Genomic DNA, 13905 nt, shown 5'->3' on the forward strand with positions numbered 1-13905 from the left:
TTATTATGGCATTTTTTCTTCTCGTTGCACCGTCAAAATAGCATCACTGGTCGCAACAAGCGATAGAACACGCAACCCCGTGACGCGTCTTTAAAGCCACGCTTGTACCAGTTGTACCGCGCTTCTGACACTCGTCCCGCTTCCGACAGGTGGCACCGGGGGTCCCGCCCGAGCGCGGCGAGCAAAGCTACGATTAGACCGTGCCGGCGCGCGCAGTGACGTCATTGCTCGGCGAGGTCTTCCTGCCCACGTTCGCGCCCCCTAATACCAGTTTAAACAAAATAGCTGTTAAAATACTTTTCTATTTGTCGTCAATACGTATCGTCCCTCCTAATTTTTAGTCAGTGAAGTATAAGTGAGTCTGCTATGCCACAGCGAGCCTCGACGACATGTGTTCATCTTTATTAAGATTTAAGATTTCGCTATCTCGTGGATGGGATTATAGAATAACTAGTGCAAATGAAACAAACTACGTTTAAAAATGCGAGTGCTGAACAAAAGGTTTAAGTGTTGAACAAGTGTTGAACAAAAGGTATAAAACTGAACTCTTTCTGTGAGCTGGAACAGCCGCTTGGCTCTTCGATGCATCTTGCTAAAAGCTCGCAATTTTTAGGTCCGCAGCTAATGAGCTATCTCAGAACTTTTGATAAGTTTATTCTGAACTTCCGGATGTTGTTATTGTAAACTCCTGCTGCTGTAAATTCCCCGATATTGTTGTTAACCATCCATAACCGGGAATGTCGGTCTTCTAACTGGTGACGGTCACTTCTACATTGAAGATGAATTTTAGGGCTACGAAAACAACAACTACAAAAACAACAACAAAACGAAGTAGCCCCAAATAACGCTCACTATTCTGGGCTTGGCTTTTATGCGACAAGGACACCTAAGGAAAAGCGCACCCGACAAAGGCGTTTTCACCAGCGCGATGCTTTATGGCCATACCCTTTCCGCTTCGTTTGCAATGACGAGAAGAAAAGCCATTCATCAAGGGCCAGAATTAATTATGCATCACGTTGCGCACGTAGTTTATTCGAGACAAAAAAAAAGAATCAGCCGAAGTCCGCAAGGGTGCTCAAAGACATTGCGGACGACTCAATTTATGCTGGGACGCGCGAAAGTGGGACAAGCCAATGTTTATAATTGTTTATTTATTGTTAGTACTTTGTCTCGATTCTTTTAAGGGCAATGTATTACTCTGTCAAGAAGCTTTTTTTTTCAGTCTGTAAGCTATTTGCTTAAGTATCCTTATGAAAAATGACAGCATGCAGTGCCTATTCTATAGCCAAGAGCATAGCATAAATACTCCAGGATTTAAGTGCTTTCACGCGAAAAAATGCCGGTATTCGGCCTTATCTCTGTGGAGGTGATTGGCTCCAGTCTTTATTTTTTATTATCATTTACTGGCACTATGAGGTGATTCTGCCAGATAATTGCAAAACTTTCAGCCTAGGGTTTTTATTGTGAAAGCGTAATTAATACGTCGAGTTGTTCACAAACGACAAAAAGTTCGCTTCAATTGATATGTTAAAAAACACCTAAATTCCGTTCAAATATTTTTTGAGCTTCTTTGTTAACTTACTTAAAAGACACACAAAGTTTTTCAACGGGCCATGTTGTCGCTGAGCAGCCCAACAGTATCAAACGTACCTTTCTTGCAAAAACAGGTGCACAAATCTACCCTAAAGTTTTTGAACATGACCTACACACGTATACGTTAATGTAGTAAGCCCAATGAACATGGCGTACCTTTCCCTTCCCTGTTCGCTTTCGGTAAGGCGGAAAAGAGAAATAATGCCAAGGTAGAGAACTCGAAGAGGTTTCTCATACGGTTATATAGACTTGGATGAGAAATAAGATTTTCATTGCAGAAATAGTAAAAATACACTCGAGTAAAGTGTAATAAACAAATTAGATAGAATGAACTTAAGAAATACGCGAACGCAATGTTAAGCACGCACATATACCCACACACACGCATGTACGCGCGCATGCGAAATAACCAGAAGTTCGGCCTCCTTGGCAATTGAGATGCGAAGACTGAGGAAACCGCGGAGCTGCTGATCTTCCCTAGCATAAACTTGGTATTTCTTAGAACTGCCCTTTTCTTAAGAAAGAGATGGTTTTAAAGCGAAGCTTTCTCCATGGAGAATGACTGAAATCAAAGTCCCCAATCCACCCTACTAAAGTTAACACATCAGCCGGCAAAGTCTGAACCCAAAGTCTACCTCGACTCAGCCAGAGCGCAAAGCCATCTCCCACACTACGACCCCAATTGAAATGCTGAGCGCCACGAAGGCGATGGTAGTGTATTCGGATTAGCGCCGGTTTTATAAGGCGAGAGACTCAGGTTCGATTCCGACAGCGGAACGCGTTTTCTTTTCTTGAATTGCGCACTCCCCCACCTGCTCATGGGCTCCTTACTTCCTCACAACATTTTCTCGAGCTTCTTGACTTAGCATTTCCCCCCCTCCGCTTCAACGAGAGGAACCTTCCGTTAGCGATCCGCACGGACAGAAGAAAGCTTAAACAGCTCATCTGGTAATAGCAGAACTTTTAGCTTATCCGAAGTGTCTTCTTTAATCTTATAAAGAAGCGGTTCTGTGCAACTCAACTTTGGCAACCAGCCCCTTCTTTTATCTAACAGTCAGGCGCCAGTAACAACTACGAGTTTTTCGAAGGCACTTAGAGGCGCCCTGGCTTTGCGCATCGGAAAGAAAAAGCTCTGCAAGAGCACGAAAGTACCATAATAAATGCTATACTTGTGCTCCCACTATACCACGCAATAGTGAAGCATCACAGTGCACTGTTGGTCTCACCTACAGGTCCATAGTTCTCGTCATGAGCTCGCAAAAATGGGTGATAGCTCTTATGGGGCGGATACAAATATCCCTAGGCTGCTCTCGGCAGTGCTTTTGCACAGCATTGCGTGCACTTGCATAATACGGAAGACGGCAGCAGCGCACCGCTTGGCCTAGCTGGGTCGGCAAAAGAAACCTATGGGGGGCAGATAATGTAAACCAAAACGTTTGATGCGTCGTAGGTTGGCTTTAGGATGCATATGAGCGAAATCCTATCCTCTACTTCGTTAATTCTTGTGAATTCGCCATGTGGATTACGTAGGAGAAACGCTGCCAATGTGTCACGTGGGAACGTATAGCACCGAGGAAACATGGCGTAATTCGACGCTCAGCTTCCAAAAATCCCCTCCAAACTACCTGATATTGCCTCACAAAAGACATATGAACACCTAATGCCTTTTATAAAATAAACAGGAAAGGTTAAGTTGGTGAAATAAAACCTATTTGTTTACTTGAAATGAGCCTTAATACCGCAGTGAAATTCAGTAAAGTTGATCAAAATGCGAGCCAAACAGGACAAGGGCATCACGCAATATCTTTTTTCTTATATATTTGCTCCTGTTATGGCTTTTAGTAGCATAATGAACCTTTCAATGTTTCAATGTTCTGTTTCGATGTGTTTCTACGTATTGCTTTCAGCGATATCACTCAAGGGCGTTACCGTCACCGTGTTATCGTATGTTGGTAAATTAAACGAAGTTTGTGCGTGACCACAAAATAGAAGGCTGTGAATATCGGCGCCTGATGGGGTGATAACAACAAAAGCGTTCGCATGAGGATGGACCACCACACTGACGCCTCCGATTCAATTATTCCTCAAGCTCGAACTCAGTGTGTACGGTCATGAATAAGACAGTCGTTTCGTTCTTTTTAATGTTTCTCACCTCAACCGTGCGATCTCCAAATCGCTAGACCACATTTGAAAAATGCAGCGCTTTCCGATTTTTTTTTTGTAGTCGAGGGTACTGCCCTGCGTACCGCAGTAACGCCAAGTTAATAACTAAGAATTTATTGCGACCCAAGTATTGCGAAAACTAACCATAAAAATTCATTCTTAGACTCCGGTATCTGTTACCAATAAAGAGTGGAGTTTTTAGTTTTACTTTATTAAAAGTTTTAAAACGCTTATTATGGGGAACAGCGGCTTCTGCGAAGTTACGGCAATCTGACGCAGTTGAAGTACGTGATAACCATCACCATAACCTTTTTATTCGAAGCCGTAAAGGCGTCACGAGAGTGTCTTCAATGGGTCGACCGAGAAAGAGGCCTGGTAAATGTACACGTCCCACCCTAGATATTAGGAGATTGTCTTAGGTGCGCACTTTGTCAAATATGGTGCGTACGACGTGTCTGCGATGGCAGCGTGTGGACATGAGCCTAAGTTTTCATCACGCGATCGACAACCAAAGCTGATCGCATCGCGTTCGAATTGCACGGTGCTAGCTTCCGAGACCACGCAAAGCGCAGTTGCGGCCTATCAGTATACCAGGCATGTCACAATCGCTCGCTTGTAACAAATATCCTGCGCTCTGGTAAAAAAGCGCCAAAGAACGTGGCTGTCGATATTGCAGCCTGTAGGTTGCTACGTATTTTCTCGGGTAATCAAAGGAAGCGCTGCTCCGTTGGTAGAGTTGTCCCTCTGTTGCCTATTTGTGGTCGTCGCATTTTCTCAACCCTACTGCATCGCACCTCCAAGACAAAAAAAAAAAAAAAACATGTGCTGAACGCCGTCGCAGGAAATGAGATAAACTATCGCGTTTTCTCCTGATTCTGAGGGTTTACACGGGTTCCACTAGATTTTCACAAGGGTAGGAAAAGCGTCGCTTTTCACAAAAATAAAAACGCATTGCGTTGAAACACAGGCTTGGTTTGTTGGCTTCTGATGATGCTGCATTACACTCAAGTACAAGTCTCTCTCGTCCACGCAGACATAGACAGAATCAACCAAAATACATCATTCGGGTTCAGTGAAGCAGTAGATTGCATTTTATACAGCCCCGAGTTTGAAAGAATGCACTTACGAGAGCAAATAATTCCCTTGCGTTTGGATCAGTACATCGAATAAATGTAATAGGTAAGAGAACCAACGTAATCAGTATTTGTTTCCAGAAAAAACTAAGCGGAAATATTTTCTAAAGCTGCCTCACTTACTAGTGTCATTTCCGCGGACAACTACATAAAAAGCACCAGCTATCTCTAGTAATGTGCGCCAAGTTCGCACAAAAAGAAACAATTTTTATTGTCCTTTTTTAATTTGTACTGGGGTGCTGTTTGTAATATATTCAGTTTTTTTTGCTGTAGATACAGTGAAAGCCGAAGAAAATATTATTTGCTAACAATAAACAATTTTTCGCATAAATGTAGACGAAGTACACGTACAAACCATTGACAATTCTTTTTACGTTAGAATGAATCGAAATTAGGATTGCAGTTTCCATGCATTTAGGGGCGCCTCAGCTTCCAGAAATTTTCCCAAGTTGAAAGATAACACAGTAAAGGCGTTCAATATAAATAGGCAAATAGGTGACTGTGAAGTTTTGGAAGAAATTGTCTAGTTCAGAGGCTTCTAAGTTAGACAGCTCTGTAGAAAGAATCACGTTTTAGGCTTTATTGCAATGAGTAAGAAAATGTAACCTTTTCCCGGCAGTAATAAATAAACATTCCACAAAGAATTTCTTTTTATGTGCGTTTTTTTATTATTAGCCAATTTCGCTGGTTGAATCCCTGCCGGGGCTGCCATTTTTGCGATTGAGGCGAAAAGCCAAAACGCGCATTTGCTGAGATTTCAGCGCACGTTAGAGATCCCCAGGGGCTCAAACTTAATCTGGAGCTCTCCACTACGTCCCGCCACATAACCCAGGTATAGCGTATGAGTATAAACACCTAAAATGTGGTTTCTTTTACGATTTCATTTATTATTCAATTTCGCACGCTTGGTAAAAGCCGCAACAAAAGGTGCTCGACGTTCGCGAAAGGTTTGCCCCTCATTTGTTTTCCCTTCCTTTATTTTGACTCGTTTTTATCTTCAACGTGTGATGCAGTGTGTTTGAGAAAAGGAGTAAGCACGAGATAGGCAAGAGCACTCCAATTGCGTCAGAGGAGCAGATCTCCCGCTCACTGCGCAAGCTCCATCTATCCGCAGAAGGGGTGGCGGCAACCCGACTGCTCTTACCAGCGACGGTCCCCTGGCACCATGTTTTTTTTTGTTTTTTTTTTTGTGCGCCAGGCATTTGTCAACAGGTGAGCGATATTGGCACTCGCGCAATATGTGCACTACTGACACCCCGCGCCTGCGCTGTGCACGGGTCCTGCCGGGATCCTTCGCGCACTGAGACGGAGTGACGAATAGTTTTTAGCGCTGCCGCAATGGTTTGTGAACTGAAGCTAATAAGAGTTTCATCCTACGTTTACTTTTATTTCTCTTTATAAGTGTTTATCAGATAACCGATCATCGTAACCTTCATTTTGTTAACGAGTAGAAACAGGAGCAGAATCACGAAGCATTTCCCCTCTTACGAAGCAGGATAACGAGACAACGGATGGGTTATACAAGGCGGAGCGGACTCGTGATATCCCTCAAAAGAAATAGAGGAGTTTCATCAGGGGCGGTATTCTCGTAACTGTCCCTTTCGAAAACGTCCCTTTTGCGTTGCTTTCAACGTGACGTACTTCCGGTTAAGCAGTGGGCCTTTTATTCAAATAGCGTAACTGTTCTTGCAAACGCATTTTAAAGAAGTGAAACCGTATCAGAGTATCTTTTGTGTTTATTGTTCCGCGAGTGAAGCAACAATAAGGCGACGAAAAATCGTCTGCTCCAAATCGTCTGCTCTGAGTAGCCAGGGCTCATAGCTCCGCCGTGCTTGCATGGCGTCACACCTGGGTGTTCGCTTTTAGCCAATCAGGGCTCGCTCAAAAGGGACACTTTTGAAAGGGACAAAACACGGGAATACCGCCCCAGAGTAGAGCGGATTGAAGAACTATGTTTAAGAAGTGCGTGTGTTCAGTGCTGTTACTAGTTCTTTTTAAAGTGTAACTAACCAGACGTGCTTGTGAAAGTACGTCTTTGTTCACTTTTAACATGGGGCACCGCCCATAAGTGCTCATCTATTTTTGATTTTTAACATGCGAGTGTTTTATTTAGGGGTACATTAGGATCTCACTGACGTCATATCCGTCACAGAAATGACGTCACCAGAAAAAGTGCAACGACGTGCCGGCGCCTGGATTCGGGCCCATGAAGTCTCTCGCCCTTCGGCGCAACGGGAGGTACGAGGCGCTCTACTAACAAGCGTTATGAACTCGGACGTCGACAGCTCTATGAACGCGGTTTTATCCTTCCCTATGACTCATTCAGATGGTGCTGCCGGGTAGGACAGGCGAAGCCAATTAGCGCATCATGACGCTAATGAGCGCCGACAGTTGGCGCCTCGATGCCAGCGCCTCGATGCCAGGCACCATCCAGTCTCTCATTCTTCAATCAAGCTTTTTGTTTATGTCATTTATGTCATTTTTCGTTTTGTTGTCACGGAATAAACCGCTTATTAAAGAAGATAGTCTTTCTTGGGCTACTGATACGCAGAAATTTTGGTCTGTCTGTATGTCTATCTGTGACTCGATTCAGCCACCCAGCCAAACTTGAAAAGAAATTTCGCAATAGCCTTAGATACTCACAGCCAAATCTTAAAGTCTAAGTCCGGTGGCAAAGTTCATACTTTTCAACATTGTTGAACAAGAACAAGAAATTACGCAAAGATAAGGCAAAAACTCAATACGTGAGTGAAATTTGAAGTGTTCCTTTATTAAAAACTCACAGGTGCTTGATTTTCGCGATAGCAAATGAAATACTACATCAACTGCCGAAAACCGTCACCTCCTGTTTTCCGCGCTACCTGGTGGCATTTGAAACAATCAAATGGAAACAGCAACGAAAGGTTAAACTGTATAGGTTCCACGTTCCGCTTGGAACGCTCGTGGAGTAGGGCAACGTGGATCAATAAACGCTGTAGTAGGGTACCTCGATTCACGCGCGTCTCCGCCGCACGATAGCGTTGGCATAGAGGAATCCGACTTCGAGCAGTGGAACGCGGTAAATTTAAATTGACTTGAGCAAACCTCGAGCGTGGTATCTTGGCAGGAACGAGACGGTATAGGAACAGCATGAGAGGTGACTGGTAAAGAGAAGGGAGGCATTTACTTGCGAGGGCCGCCAGTCGCCTATCGTCTTTTGTCGACATTTGCAACGACAAGAGCAGATACGCGGCCAATTTGGTTTTTCTGTTTCTTGCGTGTTGGCGTCACTTCGTTTGGCGGGGTCAGGCTGGCGAAACCTTCGCCCATGAAGGAGGTTCCTTCAACATTCTACTGCTCATGTGGAGGCACCTTTCACTTTCGTGTTTAACCGACACCTGTGAAAGAGCCATCAACCACACTTTTTTCTGTTAGCTACGCTAAAACTAACAGTTTCGGTCGGACGGTATTTAAGTTAAGCTTCCCCATTTCCTTATCATCTTACAATGCAGCGTATATACGCGTTATGGGCGCAACATGCGAATGCGCAGCACAAAAGTAAAATGAAGATAGGAATCAAGGAATCTTTTGCGGCAATCACGGTTTGCAGCAAGCTGTAATCATCGCCATCATCACCAGCCTATTTGGGTCGACTGCAGGACGAGCGCGTCTACCGAAGATGTCAAGTCGCACCTGCAATAAATTTTGCGGAGTCTATTATTTGCTTGCATTTGTTTCTAACGTTGGTTAGAAACAAATGCAAGCAAATGCAACCTTTCACCTGTATCTAACGTTGGTGTTTTCCTATTTTGCTTACCATCCCTTGACAAGCGATTCTACTACACGGATGGCCCAAGTGTTGTCCCTCAGGAGCACTACCGGACTTACCTATCCCCAGTGCTTTCTTTTAATTTGAACTTTACCTTCTACACAAATTCATTCCCTAATTCAGGCTGCTGTTTTCTAATCTCGAAAAATTACACCTAGAACTTTTGTTGCATGACTTGTGGCGCCTATTTAAGAAACAAGTGGTGCAGAGTAATATTCTTCGCTCTGCTGTTACAGCACTGGCCGCTAATAATGCATTTGAGAGCGTGTGGTAGTTGACTGAGAGAACGCTACCACCCACAGGTGGAGAGGACAGTGGCGATGTGCGACCTCCTGTCGGTCACGTGATAAGAATCCCGAACAGATAGGCGCGTCCGACGATGACACCCATTTTCCATTACGAGTGGCCCAACATTGTACGCCCGCTTGTTTAAGCTGGAGTTACAAGAGCGAAGTGCTTTCATTTCATAGAACAGGTACACCTAAATCGAGAACAAGATTTAGTGCAAAATAATCAGCAGTATAGTCCTTGTAATTATTCGGAGGCACGGGCTGGAGAAGCTGTAGCAAGCGTCAAGAAAAATTCAGGGAAGTTTGCACTTGCGCGCAAGATGTGAAGGGCGCAGCTGTTGTAGGTGATCATTGACGGACACAAAGTTGAGTTTTAGTATCGTCCTGGCGTCGTGGCTGACATCGGCGGCGTGGAATTTCAGGGACCTTATGTTGAGTAAGTTCATAATGAGCTCATCGATTTGTTGGACGTTTTCGTAGGCCACTCTGCAAGCGTGACTTATCGTCTCCAGCGGATGCTTTGCACGCCGAGCCTGTCGAAGCCGGCCTTTTCGTAGACCGTGCGAACTATCCGCGGCCGGGCCATGTGGAGTCAACGATCATCTACAGCAGCTTCGGCATTCAAGTTGCGGCTCTTCTACGGTTCAGGCGCGTGCGCACGACGACACGAGGCAGAACAAAAGAGGGGCGTCCCCTACGACGTGTCCTTCTCGTTCCGAGCAAGTGTTGCCACCTTACGGCGAACGCTGGAGTTTTTTTTGTGTGTGTGTGGCCCATGTTGGCCAATCCTCCCAAGTGGGTACGCTTAGAGTGACGAACGTGCGCTCGAGGCACGCGCGTGCCAGCGCTCGCCATTTTCTTGGTAGTTTTAACTGCGGTCCCCATACACACAGGATTTGCTCAGCGACGGCAGCAGCACCCCAAGGAAGACGCAGGTCTTGCAGCAGACTTTTATCGACAATGTTTTTCGATTTTCTTGAAGTAAACGGGGCTGATACTTGTTCAAGAACGACTTTGGAACAACAAATACCAAACAAACGGCTGTTGGGTTAACCGCCGCATTTTGCCCTAAAACTAGGTAACCACCGTTGATGTTTTACTTACCCGATAAGGTGGCAAGTACCATCATCGGGCGAAATCCAGGCAGAAGAAGCAACAGCAGCATGGCTTCTCCGTCGAATCCGTGCAGTGGTCCAGAAATGAAAATGGTTAAGCACTTCCCGCTGATAAGCCCGTGAGAAGAACTTGGTCGGCTCGTGAGCACGCGACCGCTTGAGTTCGTGTCGCAGCAGAAACTGTAAAGAACACTTCCTACACAGCGTCTCCCTGACGGATTTCTGCAGCTCTAAAGGTCGTCACAAGTTTTCAGGGGCCAGGCCCTCCTCCACTGCTTCGTATTAGTTACCCGACATTCCCAAACAGGTATACAGCTAATTTCACCAGAAGAGGCGGGAACGTCCTTTACTTTTAGGACCACAGCAATCTCCCGCTTGAACTGAATTCTCTGGCAAGCGAAGTTTTGCTCCTGGAAGTAAAATAACAAAAGACCACACTTTCAGATTTTGAAGTGTTAGTACTGCCTGAGTCAACAAATTTGATTATTATTGGTGGAGTTGTTGAACCCCCTTATAATTTTTTCCATCAATCTTGGATTGACATTCAAAACAAATCTACAAGTATTTTAGAAACTTTGTTGCAGAACTTTTGGCCTCTACGAAATAGTACTTAAAAGGCGTTCAGTTCTACAAAGATATCTGCAGGTCTATAAAGGCACACAAAGAAATAGCGAAAAGATCCTGGGCTCAATATAGCTCTGAAATGCGCTTAATTCTTCGTATGCCAATGTAAACTTTTCGTTTCTTTCTTTTCACCAATATTTGTCTATTATTGTTCCACTTGACAATAGCAACATAAGAACCTAAAATCTAATTTACCAGCGCGATGTATCGGTTCGATCTTTCCAGGGCGCGAAAGAACAGCTACTTCAAATAATGCAAATGATCTTATTATATATTTACAATAAGGAGCATGAAATGTCCTTCATCGGCGACCTTTTTTACGGCCTCGTATGCACGCGCTGTATTGCCATTTATTAGTTTTTATGTCGCCATATGATTCCAAGGCAAGTTGCGCGGTCGTAAACAGTATTTTGAGGTACAAATATTAAAAAGAGGCTTGTACGTTGTATATTTTGTAGGTGGCCAATTCCAGCAGCTAGCTTTCTAACATTACAATGTGGAAGTTTTGCTTGAGCAGTCGCATATTAAATGGGAAAGTTAGCGTTAAGTCGGATCAGCGCAACGAATTGTGATCCCGCGCAAGGATCGTTTATGATTAACGTCTAGTTAGTCTTATGTACTTATTAGAGTTCGGAAAAATGCGTTGAGCGCAAAATAGTGCAAGTGCAAGCAATTATTCCAAGTACAAACTTCTGCACTGGCTGTAGCCTACTGTGCTCCGTTGCTTCCACTGGAACAGTGGACTATTTTGCAGGGGCTGATGTTTCTCTAGCTCCCGAGCTAGTTTTTCTCAATTGGACTTGGCTCTACCGCAGTCATAAATGTTGTTGTCTTTCCTAAAATACCGATAAACTTTTATCACTCCCACCGCAACCTCTCAGGGCCTTCATGTATAACCCCTCTTCTTGCCTTTTGCTTGCTGCTTGTTACTTCTCCCTGTTTAAAAATAAAACCACTTTCCCGTCCTCTAAATAAACTGCCTATATATTGGCTGAGGAAAAGATTTTAACTAAGGCAGGGCATTCTACAGTTGGTCCACAAGGTCAACATAAGACGCCTAACTTTGTGCGTATTCCCTGCACTGCCTTTGAAACCTTTAGTTATTCACGAAAAAACGTCGACTTGTCCCGTTACGAGACACCAAACATTGGCACGTGCCGCACTGATCGGTTCACAAATGACGCGGCCGGTCAAACGGTCCTCTTGCTGTCGCAGATGACATCCACAAACAATGCACGCGACACCGCACCGAACACAAAATCACCGTGGGCCACGTAATCCTTCTTCCGCAGTCAACATGAACCATGAGCGTCACTCCGCCAATGTTGAAACAATAACTGATTAGTTATCAAGGAGATGCTCCACGGGTGCGAGCACACGACACAGTAATAAACGTGCGTCCGTGTCAGGCAAGCGCGATACACGGAGCGGCCGCCGTTGTTTTCGGGGATGTATCGAAACCACGTGCTCGGCGTCCGGCGGGAGAGCCACGGTCGCCGAGGCGGCTCGCGCAGAGCGGGGTCCCGGTGCTCCCGTGTGGAGCTCCTGCCTTCGCCTCGACTGTGAAGGCCCGGCTCAGCGCTGCGCTAACAGCGACGCGGAGTATTGATTCGAGCCGCCGACACGACCGATGAAGGAGGAGGGTCCCAGGAGCGGAAGGAGGAGAGCGCCACAGAAGCGACCGTTGCCGAAAAGCGATGGCAGCGCCTTCGCGTGTTCTGTTAGCACATTGCTGGTTGCTTGTGGTCTTTCACGTTAGTAAAGTGAGTGCGCCACGGGGAACACTGAGGGAGCACGAAGCCGACCATACATTGCGCAGGTGTAATTCTGTTCGTTCTGATGCTATTTATTGTTCTCCGGTAATCTGTCACCTGCTGAAATTAGAACTAGGGCTCGCTGGAACGCACTCGATGTAGCATTGTGGCGGAGAATGGCCACCCTGACTGAAAGGTGGAAAGATAAAAAGCCCGTCATGTGTCACCATTTATCCACAATTTCAGCTATGTTATCCTGTTCCAGAAGGCATCATCCATCTGGACAAGGTGGGTTAAAGTGGACGCGGAAATGCAGACAGCTTTACTTGCCCACAACTGAGGTACTTGGGTAAAGCGCCCAAGAGATCAAGCAGCTTGTTTAGTTTAAAATAGAAAAACAACATGCCTGCACTAGATTGTATACCAATCTATTCCCAAACGGCCGGTAAACTATTCTTAGATTTTGATTGATTGATTGATTGATTGATTGATTGATTGATTGATTGATTGTGGGGTTTAACGCGACGACGCATCGCAGGTGATGAGGCGCACCGTAGTGGAGGGCTCCGGATTAATTTTGACCACCTGGGGAACTTTAACGTGCGCCGAAATCTTGTTCACACGGGCGTTTGTTTTTTCGCCTCCATCAGAAAAGCGGCCGCCACGGCCGGGAACCGAACCCGCGACCTCGTGCTCAGCAGCGCAACGCCTTAGCCACCGAGCCGCCGCAGCGGGTAAACTATTCTTGGAGATATTGTAACGCCGTAGCCTATTCATTCCTTCGAACAACGTGACAGAGCGTAAAAAACATTCCCAGAAATATTTTACTTCCTGAGTTTTTTTAACGTCTTTTATTGCGGTGTTTCTTCGTGATATTACTGCATTTATGTGCACAGCCAAACGAATGACCGTCACCAATCAGTCTGGTACCCAGGCTCGAACTGTTTGTAGAAATGCCAACAGCTGTGCGCAGATCACCGCTTTTCGCCTGGCGAGCGGCTCTTCAATCCTGGGACAGGGAAATCACGCTTCCTCGACAACTTCCCCAGGCTGTCTCTCAGTCATTGAAACGCCCTCGGCCAGCCGACACTCAACAACGCACATGCATTCCTCTATCACGATCCAGGTGAGCCATTGTGGTCATCTTATCACATTCGGGGCAAAACCCCCTAATGAAATAAACGTCTGAACAGATGCGCCCGTGTTCCGTGGCTGCATGACCCTGGCTTGGTGGTGTCCAGAAGTACGGAGCCGAGAGGGTGTTCTCCCTCGACCAAGTTCAATGTTTTAATAACCCAAGCTCAACTCTATGCCATCTTTGAAGCTTATGATCACCTGTCATACTGGACGTCTGGGCCGTTAACATGCCCGCTTTGGCCTGACTCTAATGACCGACGCTTAAATGGCGCGAATTTTGCCCACCAT

The 13905-nt window shown here is 45.5% G+C and overlaps 1 protein-coding gene across 1 annotated transcript in view; it reads right to left on the reverse strand.

The window, feature by feature from the left end:
* LOC144175068 (cell adhesion molecule Dscam1-like) overlaps nucleotides 1-12269 on the reverse strand; it is a 322844-nt gene extending 310575 nt beyond the window's left edge. Inside the window, exon 1 of the mRNA XM_077704109.1 lies at nucleotides 10092-12269. Coding sequence (XP_077560235.1) covers nucleotides 10092-10152 — 61 coding nt within the window. The 5' untranslated portion in view covers nucleotides 10153-12269. The remainder of the gene's footprint in view (nucleotides 1-10091) is intronic.
* Between the last annotated feature and the right edge of the window lie 1636 nt (nucleotides 12270-13905).

This window comes from Haemaphysalis longicornis, unplaced genomic scaffold (genome assembly GCF_048455015.1).
Source record: "Haemaphysalis longicornis isolate Haplotype H1 unplaced genomic scaffold, Haemaphysalis longicornis Haplotype H1 scaffold_3, whole genome shotgun sequence".
Lineage (NCBI taxonomy): Eukaryota > Metazoa > Arthropoda > Arachnida > Ixodida > Ixodidae > Haemaphysalis > Haemaphysalis longicornis.